The sequence below is a fragment of the Motacilla alba genome, chromosome 20 (genome assembly GCF_015832195.1).
Source record: "Motacilla alba alba isolate MOTALB_02 chromosome 20, Motacilla_alba_V1.0_pri, whole genome shotgun sequence".
NCBI classification, from domain to species: domain Eukaryota; kingdom Metazoa; phylum Chordata; class Aves; order Passeriformes; family Motacillidae; genus Motacilla; species Motacilla alba.
Window position 1 is genome coordinate 14,781,077 of NC_052035.1, and position 20,490 is coordinate 14,801,566.

Below are 20,490 nucleotides of genomic sequence, written 5' to 3' on the forward strand. Positions count from 1 at the left end.
CAAGGGAAGGGACTCTGTCAGTGCCAGCTGTGGCTGGGGAGCTCCACTGGGGACAGGGGACAAGGGAGGGGACTCTGTCAGTGCCAACTGTGATTGAGGAGCTCCAGTGGGGACAGGGGACAAGGGAAGGGACTCTGTCAGTGCCAAGTGTGATTGAGGAGCTTCCACTGGGGACAGGGGACAAGGGAAGTGGCTCTGTCAGTGCCAGCGGTGGCTGAGGAGCTTCACTGGAGACAGGAGAGAAGGGAAGTGGCTCTGTCACCGCCGGGCTCTGTGTCACCAGGGAGGCCACCGTGTCCGGCCAGCGCTGCTCATCCTGCCCAGCTGTGCCTGCCCAGCACCAGCACCCGAGCAGGGACCGGGCACGCTGCTGGCCTGGCCCGGCTCTCGGTGAGGGGCTGGGGAGCAGCACCGCGGCCGGGGTTGGGCTGCACCTTGCAGGGGCTGGGCAGCAGCCAGAGGAAGCCACGGCAGCTGAGGCCGCGCTGGGAGCGGGAGCGGAAACCGGGACAGCCCAAGCCACGACCTTTCCTCCCTCTGGGAATGTGCTGCCTCAGCAGGAAACGCCTGGGGCTCTCCAGCCTCTCCTGGGGGCTGCTGCTCCCCAGGACCGCTGCCAGCGGCCCTGCTGCCCTGGGAGGAGGCTCGGAGGAGCCCTGAGCATCCTCGGCAGGGCTTCGGAGAACAGGGCTGGCTGTGAGTCACCCCCGCGCTGCCGGTCACCGGATTGCTCACGTGGGTGAGAGGAAAAGGGACCTGGAGTGAGCCGGGGTGCAGGACTGCCCACCCCGGGTCAGGCTGCCCTCACAGCTCACCGTGGGGATCTCTGCCCTCAGAGTCTCATTCAGTCTTTTTAAAGGGGTAAATAAATCGCCCGGGAAATCAGGGCGAGGACGGGAACAGCTGGCATTGAGTCCTGATTTCTGTTCTCCATCCACACTGATGTGATTCTGGGGAGGAGCAGCATCCCGCTGAGGCTGTGGAGCTGCCAGCCCCGCGGCAGGCACCTCAGCATCCCGCAGCCCCAGCCGCTGCCCAGGGAGCTGTGGGCATGGGTTACAGGCGGCCAAAAGCACAGAGCCTGGCTGGCACAGGGCCCAGCACGGGCAGCGGCAGTCCTGGCTGTGAATGCCGTGGAGCAAAGCTCAGCCCGAGCTGCGGGGATCCACTCTGTGAAACCTCTGCGCTCCCCTCCACCTGAAAATCAAGAGGTTTGCCCAAGGAGCAGCCTGTCTCGCTCCAAACTCAGCCCCGGTGAGCCCCAGTGGCAGCCAGGTTTCCGCTGGGGCTGGGGGCTGCCAGGAAATCGAGCCAGGCTGGGCTCAGGTTTGGGACTGAACTTCAGGTCTGGGGGGGCTCGCAGCCCCCGGGGACCCGCACTCCAGCACAGGCACTGCCTTCACTGCCTTCAGCCCAGGATTAGCCCGGAAAGGGCTCTCGCTGGCGCAGCCCTGGCGCCTGAGGGGCTCCACGGCAGCGGGGCCGGCCCCTGCGGGTGAAACACCCGAGAGCAGCGGCGTCGGAAACAGGGCCCGTTCCGCTGAGGAAACGGTGCGAATGCTATTTATTTGCGGAGTTTTGTTTTCATTGACTCCAGCGTGAGTCAAACCCTTCCTGCCAGCGTTCCGGCCGGCACGGTGCCGGGGCTGGCACGGCTCTGCGGCGGGAAGCCGCGATGGCGTGGGCGCGGGAAGGTGACGGTGCGGCCCCGGGCAGGTGCCGGGTGTCGCCGCGCAGATGTGTCCCTGAGCCGAGCGGGGCTTTCCAGGGAGCCGCGCCGTGAGTCACGGGCTGGCCGGCCGGGAAAAGGAGAAACGCGGCGATGATGGGGGAGCGGGGGTGGGGAAGGCAGCAGCAGCCCCCGGAGGGGCCGGGGCTGTGCTGGAAACAGCTGCCTGCGGGATGGTCCGCGCTAATTTTAGGGGTGGGGTTGGGCGGACACCCCGGAGCCAGCTCCGCACGCCGCGGACGGGCCCCCAGCCCGTATCCTGGCTCCCGCAGGCAGCCGGGCGGGAGGCGAGGCCCGAGGGTAAGAATAGCGGCCGCGCTTCCCGGCGCCCGGCTCCGCGGGCAGGGATTTCCTGAGCAGGGCGGTGCCCGCGGCTGCCGGGGATGCGGCGCCTGCCCGAGCCCCGGCGGCTCCGCTGCCCGCGCCGTCCCTGCGGCTGCTGCCGGCGAATCGCGCCTCCTCTGTCCCATCCAAACCGCGGGCTGGCGGCGAGCCGCTGCAGGGCCATTTCCGCGGCAGCCAGGGCACGCAGTGGGGTGGGAAGGGGACCCAGCCTGGGGAGCCGTGCCACCGCTCCAGGCGCGAGGCATTTCTGCTCGGAGAAGAGCCCCTTCGAGATGATGAAACGGGGACATTAAAGCCAGACTGGCGACAGCCGTCAGAAACACCCTGCCAGGAACGCACGATGGTTTCCCAGTCTGTTACACTTTTCCCCAGAGATGCTGCAGCGGGGGTGAAAACAAACCAAAGACAAGCTGGGGGGGCTTTTCCTTCTGCAGCTGAGAGGTGCAGCAGCCCCTGCCCTCGCCCTGCCCTTCCCCGCAGAGATCCCATCCTGTCCTGTCCTGCTTTGCAGAGGAGCGGCCCTGCAGCCCGCACAGCCCTGCGAGCAAAGGTCTTTGTGTGAGAAGGAGCCGGCTCCCCGCCGCTTCCCCCGCCCGGCTGCCTGTGACCCACCGCGTCCTGCGGGCCCAGAGCCGGCCGGGCAGGAAACAGGTGGGATAAATATTTGTGCGCAGCAGAGTGAAGTTTCCCTTGAAGGCCGTGCAATGTGTTTCCCTCGCCGTGGCTGTCAGTGGGAAGGCAGCGGCCAGCACGGCAGCAGGTGCTGCCAGGCTGCTGTGGGACCGGCGCTGCCGCCTTCCCGGGGAAAGTGAGCCCAGCGCTCTTACCTCACCCCGAAGACAGGCTCAGGAAGCTGCTGGGGGCTGCAGGAAAAGCAATCCTGGAAAAACCTAGCTATTGAACTGCTCTGGCTCAAAGCCAAGGCCCGTGGGAGGGAGCCCTGCAGGGTAGGAGCCAGCACACCCACCCAGGAGAGGCAGAGGGCTGTGGGATCAGCACAACAGCTCCCGTGCTGCTGGGACAGAGCAAAGCCTGTCACAGGCCCAGCGTGACATTCGCAGAGATCTGTGCCTGCCCTTGGCAAGGCACAACCAAGAAAGAAAACCGCAGAGGGCCCCGTGCCCCTGCAGCGCTGTGGGCACAGCCCCAGCACAGCCTGTGCCCACCCCGGGCCGAGAGCAGAGGGACAGAGGGACAAAGGGACGTGCTGGCAGCACCCCAGGGCGGGCAGCATGCAGGAGGCGCTGGCAAAGTGGGAGCAGATGTTGCCAATTCCTGATGTGGGCTGCTCCCCGGGGATGCACCCTGCCTGCTGGGAGGGACCAGGGTGTGAGAGCACCAGGGAGCACATGGCTCTGGTGCCTCCTGACACCAAGGGGTCACTGGAAAACGCGTGCTGGTGGGGCTGAAGCAGGCCCAGAAGCTCTTGCTCTCCCCTTGGAGAAGGGTGGGCAGGATCTGCCTGCTGAGCCCATCGGCACCAGTGTGAAGGAGGGGCAAGAGCCCTGCAAACCCTCTGTGGAGGGAGCCTGCAGCTACAGCGCCCAGCTGCACTGGGGAGGAGGAGATTCAGAGTCTGTCTTTATCTAGAACCCAAACTGAACAAGCCTGAGGTCTCCAGCTTCGTCTGGTTCATTTCAGAGTCGGTCAGTGGGAAAGGAGTGGGAATTTTCTCTCTAAATCAGCGGGTGAGGTGAGCCGGGGCAGCACAGGATGCAGAGGCCTCTGGGCTAACACGCACTCCTTACAGCCCCAGCATCTGCTCTCTGACCTCTTGAGCTCCACTGCCGGCGAACCCGATGCCGCTGCCTTCCCCCTCTGGGATTTCCTGCTCCTCCTGCCCGCACACACCACGAGCTCCCCGGCCCAGCGGCAGCAGGTGGGCACGCTTCCCCCGCAGCAGCTGAGCCCCGTGATTTGGGGGCTGGAGGGTGGGGACAGGCTCTGCAAACCAACAGGTTGCACAATAGTTTGCTTAAGGGCTTGTGACTTGGGCTCAGGTGCTCCAGGGCGGGAGCAGCCCTGGCCTGGCTGCCCTGGCCTGGGGGGGACGGCCCTGCACCCCGGGGGGGGCAGCTGCTCCGGGGACACCGCGGGGACCCTGCGGGAGGCTGGCCAGCCCCGTCACCCGGGTCCAGGCAGCGTCCCGGGGCAGCTGCTCACGGAGCGCGAGATCCGCCGGCAGAAATCAGCGCGGCCAGCTCCATCCTTTGCCTTCCTCGAACCCTCCCCCTTTTTGCCTCCCTCTGCTTCCCCCCTTCCCCCAAAAGCTCTTTGTCTGCAGGCCCTGCGGAGGAAGCAGACCTTCTGAAAATAAACTCTTTCTGCTTTGATCTGGTTTATGGGCACGCACTGTTTATAGCTCCGTGTGTACGACTTGACACCTTCCCACCTGCGGCCCCGGCAACTGCTTCTTATCACAGCCACTTTGGATATTAACAGGGCGGCGGGGAGCGGGATCTGGAGGTCCCCGAGGGCCCCCCCACACCCCGCTGCCGCTCCCCCTCCCCAGGCAGGAGGGAGACAGGCTGGTGTCTCCCTGCGTGTGATAATTGCATCAGCCCGTGTTTATTGGGATGTTTATCTCCGCCAGCAAAGGTGGGAGGGTCCTCATAGGTTGGATCCATCCCCTCCCCACAGGAATGAGCTCCTTTTGACCTGTCCCTCTGCACAGCCCAGGACTCCACTGGGTTCCCATGCCCGTGCTCTGACCTGCTGGACAGACGCTTGTGGGCAGTGGGGCAGGAAAGGCCCGGGGAGCCCCAGGTCTGCTCTGTTCTGACCTGCTGAGGCGGATATTGAAGCAGGTGCCACCCACCTGGTCGTGGGGCTGGGGCCCATGAAGGCACCTCAGCCTGGCCGTGGTCAGCCCTGGAGCTCCCGGGTTCCCAGTGGGGCTGTCACCGTGTGAAGGCTCTGGGGGGACGAGCTCGAGGCACGGGGGGCTTGGCTCCAGCTCACCACAAACGCAGGGTTTCGGTCACTGCTCTGCCGTGCAGTGCCAGTCCTGCTGGCGTGCCGTGGCACAGTGGGGACACCAGGGCAGCCCCGCAGCCCTGCAGGGAGGGCAGGCGCTGCTGCCTGCTCCACCGAGCCCTCTGCTGCCACACAACTGCCTGGAGAGGGCCCAAGATGCTGCAATAAATTGTCTGGTAATAAACAATGTCAAGTCCGGGCTGCACTTACAATCGTCTTTTATCCAGGCTGGCCCCCAAAACACCCTGCAACAGGGCATGTCTGCTGCTGGCACCAGGAGCCCCAGCAGGCCCCGAGGATCCCCACACTGCTCCACTCCCTCACCCACCCCAGAGGGCCTGGGCACCCCAGTGTCCCCAGGGACCCCAGTGTCCCCTGTCTCCCACCCCCACCTCCTCCACTGACCCCAGGCAGCTGCTGTCCCCGCCCCAGCGCCGCAGAGGTGGCCCCAGGTGCCACATTCTGGCCCTGGCACGTCTGTCACCCCTTCTGCACACCCCACAGGTGTCTGGCTGTGCCCACTGTGCTCAGCCTGGCACCTGTGACCCACTGTGTACGCCACTCTAGCACCCAGGTCGGGCGGCTACACAGAAGAACAGGAGAGGTTTTGAAAATTTCCCCTTCAAAAGGTGGAGGAAAATGAAATTTCAAGGCTCGTTCCTAAGTCTTGGATTAGATCAGCCTTGGTCAGTTCTTCCACCCTCATTCAGACACTTCTGAAATATTTTGTTTTCACTTTGAACATATAGAATGTTTTTAAGAGCATTTAATTGGCTTATATTTCATGGGGGAAAAAAAAAGAGATCATTGGGACTTGGAAAAAATTGGACTTTTTTACAGAGCTCCAATGGTGGGGCCGTATTTTCAAGTAGAGGAATGAATCAAAATCCACTTCTCCCCACCATACTGATTGCAGCTTTCTTTCTAAAGAAGCAGCATTTCTTTGAAGCCTTCCTGCTAGCTCTGGTAGGCACAGCTCACTCCAAAGCTGCTGCTGCGCAGAAGGAGAGGGTTCCACTCAGAGCTGCATTCAGGGCTGGGGCAGGGCAGGGGGGCTCTCCTTGCCATCAGGTGTGTCTGAGGTCAAGGCTGCAGGAGGCAGGGGATGCTCCTGTGCCCTCGGGGCCACCTGAGCCCCGGCAGGGCCCCGAGCCGCAGCCCGGGGGGAGCAGGGAGCCCGCGGGGCTCTGCAGAGCACCTGCTCCAGGGCAGCCTCGGGTGTCAGCACAAGGGCTGTGAGCAGCACAGCTCGGGGCCGAGGAGCGCCGGGACAGACAGACAGACAGACAGACAGACGGGGCTGCTCCTGGCTGCGGAGCACTCGGGCTGGGAACAGCCTGGCTGTCACGCCGGGAGCCAGCGGCTCCAGCCACGGAAAGGCGTGGAGAGCAGCCCAGAAATCCCGGGCTTGGCCCGGCTGGGGAATGACTCTGCCCTGGCACCCTCCCCAGCGCGGGGCTGCGGGCAGGGCATCCTCCAGCCTGCCGAGCACGGTCCCCAGCGCCACAGGAGCCGCACCTGGGGCTGCCAGCTGGGTGTGGGAGCTGCTTGTGAAACCCCCGGGGAAGGCCTGTCCTGCCACACACCGGGCTCACACACGGTGCAGTTCTCACCTTTGCCTTCCGCCTCTCCTGGCTGCGATCCGAGCCCCAGGGGAGAGTCTGGGCTGAGCAGGGTCCCTGCCACCCTGGGAGCACATTAACCACATCCCTGTCCAGCCCAAGCCCTGCCCTCAGAGGAAACCCCCCACCCTCTGGGGCAGACCCTGCTGAGGCTGCATCGCATGGGAAGGGTCTGGCTTTCTTCCTGTATTTTGGGGACCCAAGGCACAGAGCCAGCCTGGCCCCACGTGTCGAGCACAGGGGGAGCACAGTGGGGAGCTGGCAGTGGGCAGCGCGGGGGGCACTTTCTGAGCCCCTCCTGTGAGCCTCAAACAGCCACAAGAGCAGAGGAAGGTGAGGCTGCAGAGCCTCCCGAGGACACACCAGCACAGGCAGAGGAGGACGGCTTGTAGCCAGCTCTCGGGGCAGCTCCTGGGCTCCGGGGTACACGGAGCAGGGCTGCAGAGATGGCCACCCCCCTCCTACAAGGTGTGCAGTGCCAAGTCAGCCAGGTGTCCACAGCCACCTCTGCCGGGTGTGGAGGCACCTCTGCCTTCTCCTGCCAGCCCCGTGCTCGGCTCCTGAGGGCCCGAGGAGCATCTCAGTGGCCACTCGGCCAGCTGTGCTCCCGGAGCCCCCATCCCCGCGCTGCAGCCCCCGCAGCACCCCCGTGGCCAGCAGCGGCCGGCAGGCACAGCACGCTATCAATCACTGCGGCCGCACCGCGCCTCCCACCGCAGAGCTTCTTGAAAGAAACTCCGGATTTTCAACACCTACTTAAGGCACTTGAGGCTGTGTCGCTGCCGGCAGACGTGAGCTCATGCCGGGGCTCGCAGGCATGTGCCACCCTGCTCCAAGGCTGACGCCCTCAGCAAAACATCTCCCGAGCTCCTGGCTGCACCAGCGGGCGCCAGACGGGCACCAGCTGAGGAACAAAAGGTGGGGCCACAGGTGGCCCCCCACCGTCTGTGGGGCTCCCGAGGCCTCGTGGTTTTAAACATGAAAGTCTCAGAATAATTAACCAGGTGGACACGGGAGAGACCCCGTGTTTGCCTGCCCTGGTGACACAGGGACAGTGCTGCAGCATCACTGAGCTTGTGACTCACCAGCACAGGGCTTGGGAGGGGGAGCAGCATCTCCCCAGCAAGGTCCTGCCATGCTGGAGCACCGCTGGCACAGAGTCAGGGTGCAGCTCTTGGGATAGTGCTTCTGTCCTCTCTTGTCTGGTCTGGTTTGTCCTGCCCCCCTGGCAGCCCAGACCACCCCTCACCAGCTGATCCTGAGCTCAGAAAGAGGAAGGTCCCATTTGAGAGGGAAGCTCAGGGGCAAAGGGCTTTCAGCTGCTGCTGTGCCAGGGTGCGAGCAATCACCCCGGAGCTCCTGCCAAAGGGTGCCACAGCCCTGGAGGCACTGTCATCCCCGGGCAGTGAGGAACCCGGGGTGCCCCTGAGGAGGCTCCTCCGGGCATGCAGAAACGGTGTGGGGGCACCCACGGGGGGCAGCTCGGCCCTGTCGCTGTCCCTGTCGCTGTGCCTGTCACTGTCCCTGTCGCTGTGCCTGTCGCTGTCCCTGTCACTGTCCCTGTCACTGTCCCTGTCGCTGTCCCTGTCGCTGTCCCTGTCGCTGTGCCTGTCACTGTCCCTGTCACTGTCCCTGTCGCTGCCCCTGTCGCTGTGCCTGTCCTGTCCCTGTCGCTGTGCCTGTCACTGTCCCTGTCGCTGTGCCTGTCCTGTCCCTGTCCCTCAGACCAGGCTCGGTGCAGCCTCCAGCCCTGCAGCTCTGCGGGTGCTCAACACAGGGGCAGTCCCTTCCCCTGGGCAGCAGCCCGGGCTGGATGAGCACAGTGGACAGCTCTCTTGGTTTCTCACCAGCCCTTGGCTGCCACAAAAGTTCTCTTCTGGCTAACCACAGCCCAGATGGGTGTGAAGGTCCCAGGCCCCAGGGGATGAAAGCCTTTGGTGATTTCCCCTGCTTCATGCAAACCAAGCCCGTGAACACCACATGAAAGAGGCGGGGGTGGACAGGGCACAGAAAAAGTTCCCAAGAAGAAAAAATTTGTGGCCTGGAAATGGGCCATGTTGAGAAGCCAAAATAACACTGAGGTACCAAGCTGTCCTAAACCACCTGGGCAAGAGAAACCCCATGGGCAGGGCCGCCAAGCAGCCTCGACACATGGATTTCCCAGGTATTTATGGCCTGTGAGACAGAAGACGTGCCTGACACCAAATACATCTGGGGTGAGGTCCCTCGTGGGGCAGACCCTACAGCGTGCCCCAGAGAAAAGGCTGGAGCTGGGAGGGGCTGCTCAGCATCCCAGGGCAGACTGAGGCTAGGTGGGGATAAAGGGGTTAAAAATGCAGGAAAAAGCTGCAAATGGATTTCACAGATGTCCCTTTAGCCACAACTGCAAACGTCCCCAGGCTGCGCTCGGGTTGTGTGGGCCCCGTGGGTGCAGGGACAAGGGGGCAGGAGGCACTTGGAGCCCCCCTCCCGTCCGGCACCCCCAGGAGCCAGCACGGGGCAGAGGCTGGGACAGAATGTGGCCTTGCTTTCAGCAGGAGGCATGGAAAATAAGAACGATGAGGTCACTGCAAAGCGGTCGTGTGGGATGTGATACAGGAGAGGAGCGGGGCGCACAGAGGAACAAGGAGCTATTGTAACCTTGCAGAGCAAGGAAAAACCAGCTGTGGGGATGGCAGGTCACCTCCTGCTCACGCCGTTTGGGATTTAGCCTGTCTGAGGTCACGCGCAGCGGGCGGAGAAGGGGAGAGGGCAGGAGGAGGAGGAGGAGGAGGTGGAGGCCAGGTGGGAGCTTGTGGCAGAAGCGTGGGCATGGCCTCTCCCTGCCCTGCACCAGCCCTGCTGGGGGAAAGCACAGCAGGTACTGCTGCAGCCGGCTCGGGCGCACAGAAACAGCTGGAAAGCACCGGGCACAGTGCTGGGAATGCCCTGTGCGTGGATCTGCCCTGCGTTCAGCCCCGTCCTGCGGGCCCCCAGGGCGTTCACCGGGACAGGCCGTGGTCTGGGGGGGCTCAGAACCATCCCCCCTCATGCCTCCACCCTCTGGATTTTAGCTGAGCCGGGCAGTGCCCAGCTGGCAGAGGGTGGCTCCATCCTCCGGGCCGCGGGGAACGCCAGCGCTGTCCCGGCACGGGCAGGAGGTGCCCGGGGGGGGCTGAGGCTCCGGCCCCGGACCAGCGCCGTTCCCTCGGTCTGCCCGGCGGGGCAGCGGCCCCCCAGCCCCCCTGGCCGTGCCGGCCCCGCGGTGGCCGCGGCCGTGGCGGCGGAGCCCCAGACTTTGTGTCTGCACGGGGACTTCCCGTCCCCGCTCGGCGCTGCCGCCGCCGAAGCAAAGAGCGGCTTGTTCGGCCCCGGAGCCGCCTCCGCGCTGACTGCCCCGCTCTGTTCTCGCTAGCAATAATATACCCAGAGCTCTGCGCATAAATTGAGTTTCCCAGAGCCAGGCTAGTGCGGAGACTTTAATGGGAAGGAAAATAAACTGTGTACTCGGCACGCGGGGAGGTGTGGCGCTGGCAGAGGGGCGCCGCCAGAAGGCTCCTCTTGGCTCCTTTTCTTTCCCGGACTTGTTTGCTGAGGGAGCACACGTATGCACGGCTGCCTGCGCGCTGTGTTTGCTTCCCAGGGTGCCAAGGAAAAGAGAGGCGTTCTGAAGTAGCTGGTTGAGAGCTCGGAGACCTCTGAGCTCAGCCAGCCTGGCCCTCGGAGGAGGCGGCGGCTCCGGGAAGCTGCTGCTCTCCTCCCAGGCCGCTCCCTCGGGGCTCCGGAGGGATGTACCCGCGAGGGATGTCGCTGTGCCGGGACCGTGCCAGCGCGTTGGTGATTTCTCAGCACAATGCTGCGATTCAGAGCCCGGGGAAGCGCATGAGTCACGCTGAACTTCCCCGGCCAGTCACCGCTGGGAAACGCTCGCATCTGCTCAGCCACCCTCACGGCGCCTCCTGCCCGGGGCTAACTCCATCGCCTCCCGCCCGCTGCTCCCGGGGCCGCTCCATCGGCAGCCCAGGGCCGGGGCTGCAGGGGAAGCAGGGAGAGAGCCCAGGAGGGGGAAAGGAAAGGCGCCTGTGTTTAATTGCTGGTCCGTGCACGGCGGACGCCAGCCCGGGCAGGACAGGACAGCCCCGCTTGCAGGGCGGCCGGGAGCTGCACCGCCCGTGCCCGAGCCCCGCGCAGGAGGCTCTGTTGACTCAGCTCTGGGGCTGCAGCTGCTCCTGTTTGCGAAGCCTTTGAAGCCCTCGGGGAGAGGAGCGGGGCCTTGGGATGTGCCCGTGACTCAGGGCACCCGCCCCTCTCTGACCGACCACGATCCTGGCGGGAGGAGGGAGGCTGGGGGCGGCGGGCATCCCCCACCTGCGGGCAGCCCCGGGCGCAGGAGGGACGCGGACGGGCTTCCCCGGGGCCACGCTGGGGCTGGGAAAAGGCCGCAGGTTCGGGAAACAGCGTTTCCCCTTGAACACGCTGTCAGTTTTCAACAAATGTCAGAAATACAAATGGGAAGTGAAATCCCACTTTTATAAAAATATTTGCTTTGAGCTGAACGAGGCTTATGAAGGGAAAGGGAGGGTTTGGGTTTCTTTTCGGCGTGATGCTCCTCTCATCCTGCTCCCAGGGAAGGCAGCCTCCCCTCCTGGTGCATCCCCAGGGCCACGTGCTGGCCGTCACGTCCCACCCGTGTCCCCTCGCTTCCACAAAGCCTTGCCGAGCCGCGGGGATGCCGAGGGGCGATCCCGGCCCGGCTGGGGCAGGTGCAGGGCGCCGCCGTGCCCAGAGCCGGCCGGCAGCCCGGGGCAGGCAGGGCCCGTCCCGCCGGTGCCTCCGTCTGCGCCGCATCCTGCTGAGTAACACCGGGCCACGGCCATACATGGGGAAGAGCCGGCCCGGAGCCGCTCTCCGCTGTCAGACCTCTCCCTCGCTCAGTAAATAACATTCCTGCTAACGCTGGTATGCAGGGAACTTTCCAGCTCCCCACTCCCGTCAGCACCGGGCTGCGTGGCCGGGGTGCAGCAGGGGCTGTGGGGCAGGGCTGCACCCTGGCCAGACCCCAGGGTGCAGTGGGGTCCCTGCTCACCCACCGCTCCCAGCTCCACCCGCACGGGCAGCCTTTGACTTTGGGGAACATGAAAACCTCTCAGATGACTTGTGGTTCCCTGTGCCTCTTGGGGGATGAAGAGGGGCTGCCTGCGAAACCCTGAGCTCTCTAAGTGACCAGAGCACCAGCAAAAGCCCCAGTTTGTATCAGCCCAAACATCCCAGACCTCCCACAGAACCCCCGCTGCTCTGCTCCTGTGGTGGGGCTCCCAGCACCGGTGGCTGGTAGCCAGAGGGGAATTCTCACTTTTGTTCCTCAACAGCCAGGCCTTCCCCTGAGAGGGCCCAGCAACACCTCCCCACTGCCTGGGCTGGACCCTCACCTTCCAGGGCAACCACACCCTCCCCCAAACCCGTGCAGCCAGGCTCCAGCTGCTCCATGGCCTCAGAGGGAATTCCATGGCGGTGGATGAGCCCACGTGTGGCTGCAGCACAGCCGGGCAGCCTGGGCAGAGGGGCCTCTGGCCATTCCCGCTGCTGACCCAGGCGGATATGGCCAAAAGGGTGCTTGGAGCCCGGGGTAGCTGATGTGTTCCTGCTGAAAACAGGAGCAGGAGCCAGAGCTGCGGGACTCAGCATGGCGATGGCCCCACTGTCCACCCGAGCCCTTCCTGGCCACTGGGCAGAGGAAATGTGCACCGAGGGCTGCTGGGGATGGCCCATTTCCTCCCCAGCGCTTTTCCTTCTCTTCTGTGGCCTATTCAGGCATGTGAGGATCAGCGGAGGAAAGCTTGGCTGGCGTGGGCAGGGGCTGTGCAGAGCTGTGCTGCACCCCGTGGGCTGGCCGTGGCTGGGGAGTGGGTTTGTGCCGAGCTGTGCTTACCACGAGGGGAGATGAAAATCAAAGTACGGTGCTTCCAGCTGTCTCCTGCCATGCCCCCGAAGCAGTGGGATGGCTGTCCCGGTGCTGCTGCAGCCCGGCCAACGGGATGGGGACTGGGGGAAGACGCCTGGCTGCAATCCCTGCAGGAGCCCGGGATGCCAGAGAGATAATGAGAGGGGATGTTAAACATTGCTGCAGTCACAGGGCTATTTATCTGACACGAACACAGGCAGCCGGGAATCCTCCAGGGCGCACAGCTCAGTTAGACCCCGTTAAAGTTCCTTTTACTCCCCGTGTTCTGGCTGGAGCTGGAGCAGCCCCCCGGGAGCTGAGCCCCCTGCCCGGGGCCGGGCTGCCTCTGCCGCACCTCCCAGCACAGCTCCCAGCCCGGGCGGGCAGTGCCAAGGGACAGGGCCCTGCAGGGTGGCACAGAGCGCCCGAGAGGAGCTGAGGGTGCCCCTGGGGCCATCCCGGGGGGCTCTGCGGGGTGGGGACAGTGGGGACATGCCTGCAGCTTCCCCGTGCCGCTGCTGCCAGGACGCTTCTCCTCTGCTCTGAGATTTCTGGGGGAGTTTTTTCTATCCAGAAATGGGAAAAAACCTGAGCAAGCTTGGGGATTTTTCTGTACCTGGGCATCAGAGCTGCCACTAAAGAGCTGGCACTTCCAAGCCAAGCCTGCTGCGAACTAGAAACGTGTTTGGTTTTGGGAGGAACACACTAAAATGAGACAATTTGGGAACTTTCCAAATATCTTTCGAACCCCTGAGTTCCTGCCCTGCGCTTCCCCACTATCCACCCCTGCCCGTGGCTTTGGGGCTGCAGAAGGGCCGTGGCTGGGGCAGCAGTGCCACAGAGCTGCTTTCTCCAGCCAGGAGTGCGGTGGCCAAGGAGGGTGCCCAGCGGTGCCGGGGGACACCAGCCCGTGCAGGTGCCACCATCAGCCACCCTGCCTGCTGCCTGGGCGAGCAGGAGCTGGTGCTGCTGCCCAGGGCGGGGCAGGAGGGCGCGAGGCAGCCAGAGGCCGGGGCAGTGGGATCCAGGAGCGGAACAGACAATTTCCAAGCGTGGTGACGGTGCGCAGTGATGAGCCGGGGCTGCTTCAAAGGGAACCAGCTTTAACTGGATCAAACCCCGAGCCAAAAGCATAAACACTAGGAGGAAGTTTGGCTAAAGTTAAATCATGTTTTATTTAAAATCTCCCTCTCCCTGTTGTAAGATGGAAACTCTACATCTGAAAAGTGAAACTAAGATTGGAAACAGTCTGCAGTCATTAAGTTTATGCTGCTTTTTTTTTTTTCTTGGGCTTCTCAAGTAAAATATCAACTGGCTCCACTGTCAGGGACAGGAAACATTAGTAATAAGTTCATAGATTTACATTTTCCCCAGGGAAATACAGGAATATCAGAGATCAAAAGTTGGAGAAAGGAGTTATTTTTATACAATGATTTGCAACCAGTATTCATTGAGGGGAGTAAATAAATTACAGGCCCTTCACTTTGGGGTTGTTTAAGTTCTTTTTCTTTAATGCTGTCCCTTTTAACTACTGTAGAGAGTCTGTCAGGCCTTACACAGAGCAGGAAACCTTCCCTGCCTGCAAAGGGGCTGTTTTCCAGCAAATGCACTTGGTCACTCCGTTTGTTGTCACCCGTGGGCCCGTGGGCAGGTGGGCACTGTGGGGCTCGGGGTAGGACGTGGGACAGGCCAGCCTGGCACGCAGGGACAGCACGGGGAGGTGGCTCTGCTGGCCAAAAAGGTTCATGTGGGGGCTGTCAGGGCAGCTGTCAGGTACCTGTGTGAGGCGCCCTGCTGCCAGAGCTGGGGCTGCCTCTGCCAGCCCCGGCCACTGGTCACTGCTGCTTCGGCCCAGCCAGGGCAGTGGCCCCGGGCACTGGCTCTCCAGGAGGGCAGGAGTGACCCCGGGGGCTTTGCTGCCACCCAGCCTGGTCCTCCCCATCACACAGGGGGTGGCTTGTGGCGCCCTGGCCCCTCGGGGTGTCCCTGCCTGGGCTCATGTCCCAGCCCAGGGACAGCCCGTGCCCCGTGCCAGCCAGAGCTCCTGGTGGCCGTGTCCCCTTGTCCTCCAGGTCACTCACAGGGGCCAGGCTGCTCTGGCAGGGTCTGGGGTGGCAGGGAGCCAGTCCCAGCCGTGGTGGAGACGCTGGAAACTCTGAGCAGGCATTTTGTCTGGTGTCATCAATTAAAGGTGAGGCTCTCGCTGGCTGGGCAGGATAATGAATGATGGGTTTAAGTACAACTGGAAAAACAATAAAATACTCTATGAGGGTGACACAGCTGTGAACAATGAACATTACACAACTTCACACGAGCAAGCTGCCGCAGCCACACTCAGCCCTGGCGCTTGATGGATTCCTGCTCGGAGTGTGCCTCACAAAGCCACTCTGCATCCACCCCGGGCTGGGAACGCTCTCCTTCTGCTTAAAAATACATCCACAGAAAATGTGCTTCAAGAATCCCTAAAGGTTCATTAATGTCACAAGCAGGGGAGGAGAAAAGAGTTGGAAGGTCTTGAAGTACATGTCGGAAACACTCCAGAGAAAACTGTAAATGCTGCTGGGATGAACTGCAGGCTCTGGAGGATCAGTCGTGCTGGAAGACTATTTATTTTCCAGTCTATTTTAAACACTGGACTGTTTCAGATAAGAGTTGCCTGTGGTGGCAGACAGGATCGTGGGACTGGTGTGCAGGAACTCATGCCAGATTCATTTCTGGGGAGTATTTCCTCCCTGCCTTGATAAATCTGCCTTGTCTGCTGTACCAGGTTACTTCCTTTGGAGTTCTCTCTCCTTATTATTACTTATTAAAGTTGCCTGCAAATAGCACTTGGGCTTCATGCAACATCCTGTACGACAATCCATCCTTCTCGTTATCTCAAAGCTGACAATTCCCACCAGGGCCAGCGAGGGTGGGTGGAAAAATGCCTTGAGAAGAAACAGAAATGGCCATCCCTTCTTGCAAGGCTGGAGAAACCACGCCGGGGAGGCTGGAAAGGGCAGGAGATAAGTGGGGACTTCCCCCCTGCAGGCACAAAACCATGAAAGGGAAGAAAAGAAGAAGAAACAAAGCTGGCAGCACCAGCGAGTGTCTTCCCCTCGCCCGTGGTGCCGGGCTGGTGTTCAGAGGGGTCAGCGACCTGACCTGGCAAAGCGCCCCCCTTTGCCTCGATGTTATCTGGGAAAGGTGCTCAGGTTACAGAGCTCTCTGCGGGGCTTTCCCTGCAGACAGAACCCCCATCTCCCCTCCGTGCACAGGGGCCCGGGCAGGGTCACCGGGGCCTGGACTTTGGAACCGGGCTGCAGCCCTCGCTGCCGGGAGGAGAGGCAGCGCCTGAGGGACCGGGCAGGGCTGGGAGAGCGGCTGCTGCCGGGGCCAGATGCCACCAGTGGGCTGCCAGTGGCACTGCTGGGGATGCTGTGCTGGAGCTGCCCTGGGGATGCCTCTTCCTGCCTTCCTGGCCTCCAGGGCTTCATCCTGGCAGCACGGGCCGCTGGGTTGCAGCTCCCAGCCCTCATCTGCCCCAGCTGTCTCAGCTGATGGGGCTGAAAAGCCCAGCCTGGCTCCCAGAAGCGTGGGGCACTCCCCCAGGGAGCTGTGCTGGTGTGTGAGCCCACTCCCCTGAGCATCACCCGTGGGCACACAGCAGCAGCTCCCCAGCCCGTCCTGCCTGCCCTCCTAGCCCTGAGCTGATCCCCCCCCCCGGCTCCCAGCCGGAGCCTTCCCCCTGGGGCAGAGCCCCCAGGCCCTGCTCGGGGGGCAGCCCTGCCCTGCCCATGAGGGCTCCATCACGGAGCATCTGCTTCCCACCGCAGCTTCCCCGGCAGCCTCCTGCCAGGGCGCTAATTTCATGTACACAGGCTCGCTCGGCCGGGGGAGCGGGCACGGCGGGGAAGGGGGCCCTGCCCTGGGCGGGGGAGCGGGGCAGAGGGGCCAGGGCGATGCAGAGGGGAGAGGCTCCTCCTCCCCCGGGGCTGCGGGGAGCTGGGAGCGAGCCTCGGAGACGCTTGGCCCGGCACAGCAGCCTGGAGGGCTGCCAGGCACTATTTTGGGAAAGCTGGCTCATGGTAACATCCCGAGCCCGGGCAGAGCAGCCCGGGGCTGCTGGCACTGCCCGAGCCCCCCGGAGCCGCGGGCTTGGTGGGGCAGCTCCTCCTGAGCGGGGTGGCAGCCCCAGCGCCAGGCTGGAATCTGAACCATCGCTTCCCGGCCACAGCTCCTCGAAATGGCAAATTCTGCTGGTGCCAGACGACGGATGACTCCTCCAGACGTCTTGGAGAAGCCTCTGGAAAACTGTCTCTTCAAGGGAGCTCAATTTTGGCTTTCTAATTTGAGACTCCCCAAATTACTTTTGGAAGCATTAGCCATTATTATTTTCCTTCTGTTTAATCACAGCATTTTCCCTGCTCCTCAGTGATAACAGACATCCAAGCTCTTCATGCTCTCCCAGAGAGGCCACACGCTGTCAGCCCCCCGGCTCCCTCACTGTGACCACCCCAGCACGGTGCCAGCGCTGCCACCACCCCCGTCCACAGGCAGGGACGGGTGACACCGAGTGAGAGACTGTCAGTTCTGGCCTTGGCAAGGGGCAGGGAGCGCTGCAAACCCGGCTCTGCTGCAAACCCGGCTCTGCTGCAAACCCAGCTCTGCTGCAAACCCGGCTCTGCTCTAAACCCGGCTCTGCTCTAAACCCGGCTCTGCTGCAAACCCGGCTCTGCTGCAAACCCGGCTCTGCTGCAAACCCGGCTCTGCTCTAAACCCCAGTTCTGCTGCAAACCCGTCTCTGCTCTAAACCCGGCTCTGCTGCAAACCCGGCTCTGCTGCAAACCCGGCTCTGCTCTAAACCCCAGTTCTGCTGCAAACCCGGCTCTGCTGCAAACCCTCCAGGGAGCTCAGTGGATGCTGAGGGCCCACAGACCCCGCTGAGCGCCTGCCTGCAGGGTGAATGACGAGGAGGTGGCAGTGACACGGTGGGGACAAGCCCATCCCCTGCACCAGGCAGCTTTGTCCGCCCTGCCGAGCTGCCCCCGGGCAGGGCCAGTGGAGTTTCTGCAGGTCTCTCCCAGCCCAGGGCTCACTGCCCTCAGCCCCAGCTGGGCTGGCTGGGAGGGGGCTCGTGGGGAGCACGCAGGGGGTGAGCAGGGCAAGGCTGGGGTGCCCCAGGCGTGGCTGTGCCCCCGGCGTGGCTGTTCCTTGGCACTCTTGTACCAGGGACCATCTCTGCCCCGGTGCTCTGCAGCCCCGAGCTGGGCCATGCAGGAAGAGCTCCCTGAACCTGCGCTCTCAGCCTCCCCCACGCTCCCTCCCAGCGCCCCTTATTTATGGGACAGCTATTTCCTTTTGGAGAGAAGTAGCCAGCAGTACGGAATGGCAGAAGGGCTCGAATGAAAACAAGGTGTTTGCTGAAACTGTGGAGGATTTGAAGTTTCCGCTGGGTGAGGGTGTGTGTGTGCCAGCCCTGCCTTTGTCCCCCGCAGCCAGCAGGGACTGTCCCACAGGCACGTGCCAGCTGCTGTTCTGGCTCCCGGGATGCTCTGCAGACCATTTGAAGGAAACCATTTGCCCTCTTCCAGGGAGCCTGCCTCCAGGCCCTCACCCGAGTCACAACTCCCAATAGCTGTGAATTTTTCCAGCAAGTGCGGGCCCACCTTGCTGCCCTCCAGCTCTGTGGGAGTGATGGAAGGTTATTGCTGAGAAGTGAGGTTTAGGGGGGGAAATTTGGATTATATTGGTCACAGACAGCAGCTGCCGTAACCAGGGCAGTACATTTTTCTACCCCAGTATGTGTTTTGACATAAAGTAACTTCTGTCTCAAGATGAATCTTTCACAAGCCTAGCAAAGGCTATTTTTGATGGGATAGGGAAGCCCAGCTCCTGCCACGGCAGCAGGGCAGAAGGGGACACGTGGCTGATGGATGCCCAGGGAAGGTGGCTGTGTGTGGACGAAGCTGTGGTGGCTTGAGGCCCCAAGCCACGGGGCCACCCCGAGGATGCTCTGGCCATCGTGGTGGGGGGACTTGGGGGACCGGGTCCCTGCAGGACCCCCCAGGCCTTGCAGCCAGCTGGAGGGGCAGGACACAGGGAGCATTTCCCAGCACTGTGCCCTGGGCCGAGCTGGGCTGCGAGCTCCCTGCACCTCTGCGTTTGCGCTGGCACGCCTGGGATGGCAGCAGACACCTCACAGACAGAGGAAGGGCTCTGAGCCCTTCCTGCCCCCGCAGCCCTGAGTCGGCGGCAGGCAGGGCAGCTTGGTGGCAGCGCTGTCCCCCGGTCCCTGACAGCCTCTCCTGACACACAGGCGCTTCCTGCCCGCAGCCCTGCTCCGCTTCCTCCCGCGCTGCGGGGCACAGAGCCTGGGGGGGCACAGAGCCTGCGGGGGCACAGAGCCTGGGGGGGCACAGAGCCTGCGGGGCACAGAGCACTGCGGGGCACAGAGCCTGCGGGGCACAGAGCCTGCGGGGCACAGAGCACTGCAGGGCACAGACCCTGCAGGGCACAGAGCCTGGGGGGGCACAGAGCACTGCGGGGCACAGAGCACTGTGGGGCACAGACCCTGCAGGGCACAGAGCCTGCGGGGCACAGAGCCTGCGGGGCACAGAGCACTGTGGGGCACAGACCCTGCAGGGCACAGAGCCTGCGGGGCACAGAGCACTGCGGGGCACAGAGCCTGGGGGGGCACAGAGCACTGCGGGGCACAGAGCCTGTGGAGCACAGAGCACTGCGGGGCACAGAGCACTGCGGGGCACAGAGCCTGCGGGGCACAGAGCCTGGGGGGGCACAGAGCACTGCGGGGGCACAGAGCACTGCGGGGGCACAGAGCCTGCAGGGGCACAGAGCACTGCGGGGCACAGAGCCTGCGGGGCACAGAGCCTGCGGGGCACAGAGCACTGCAGGGCACAGACCCTGCAGGGCACAGAGCCTGGGGGGGCACAGAGCACTGCGGGGCACAGAGCACTGCGGGGCACAGACCCTGCAGGGCACAGAGCCTGCGGGGCACAGAGCACTGCGGGGCACAGAGCCTGGGGGGCACAGAGCACTGCGGGGCACAGAGCCTGTGGAGCACAGAGCACTGCGGGGCACAGAGCCTGCGGGGCACAGAGCCTGGGGGGCACAGAGCACTGCGGGGGCACAGAGCACTGCGGGGGCACAGAGCCTGGGGGGGCACAGAGCACTGCGGGGGCACAGAGCCTGGGGGGCACAGAGCACTGCAGGGGCACAGAGCACTGCGGGGGCACAGAGCCTGCAGGGGCACAGAGCACTGCGGGGCACAGAGCCTGGGGGGCACAGAGCCTGGGGGGGCACAGAGCCTGGGGGGGCACAGACCCTGCGGGGCACAGAGCACTGCGGGGCACAGAGCACTGCGGGGCACAGAGCCTGGGGGGCACAGAGCCTGCAGGGGCACAGAGCACTGCGGGGCACAGAGCCTGGGGGGCACAGAGCCTGGGGGGGCACAGAGCCTGGGGGGGCACAGACCCTGCGGGGCACAGAGCACTGCGGGGGCACAGAGCACTGCGGGGGCACACAGCCTGCGGGGGCACAGAGCCTGGGGGGGCACAGAGCACTGCGGGGCACAGAGCACTGCAGGGGCACAGAGCCTGCGGGGCACAGAGCACTGCGGGGGCACACAGCCTGCGGGGGCACAGAGCCTGGGGGGGCACAGAGCACTGCGGGGGCACAGAGCCTACGGGGGCACAGAGCCTGGGGGGGCACAGAGCACTGCGGGGCACAGAGCACTGCGGGGCACAGAGCACTGCGGGGGCACAGAGCCTGGGGGGCACAGAGCCTGCGGGGACACAGAGCCTGGGGGGCACAGAGCCTGGGGGGCACAGAGCCTGGGGGGCACAGACCCTGCAGGGCACAGAGCACTGCGGGGGCACAGAGCACTGCGGGGCACAGAG

The 20,490-nt window shown here is 63.7% G+C and overlaps 1 protein-coding gene across 1 annotated transcript; it reads left to right on the plus strand.

Annotated features, from left to right (window-relative positions):
- The first annotated feature begins 1,675 nt into the window (after positions 1-1,675).
- LOC119710411 lies at positions 1,676-4,385 on the plus strand. The gene is made up of 4 exons (XM_038159410.1): positions 1,676-1,694; positions 1,923-2,029; positions 2,555-2,725; positions 3,825-4,385. The coding sequence occupies exons 1-4, from the start codon at positions 1,676-1,678 to the stop codon at positions 4,383-4,385; spliced, it is 858 nt and encodes a 285-aa protein (XP_038015338.1).
- Positions 4,386-20,490: the final 16,105 nt, after the last annotated feature.

What these genes read in the sequence shown, in the direction of transcription:
- LOC119710411 (XM_038159410.1), top strand. An exon ending in GCGGGAGGCGAGGCCCGAGG is followed by an intron (nt 2,030 to 2,554) that starts GTAAGAATAGCG and finishes CCTTCCCCGCAG; the next exon opens with AGATCCCATCCTGTCCTGTC. An exon ending in GCCGGCCGGGCAGGAAACAG is followed by an intron (nt 2,726 to 3,824) that starts GTGGGATAAATA and finishes CACTCCTTACAG; the next exon opens with CCCCAGCATCTGCTCTCTGA.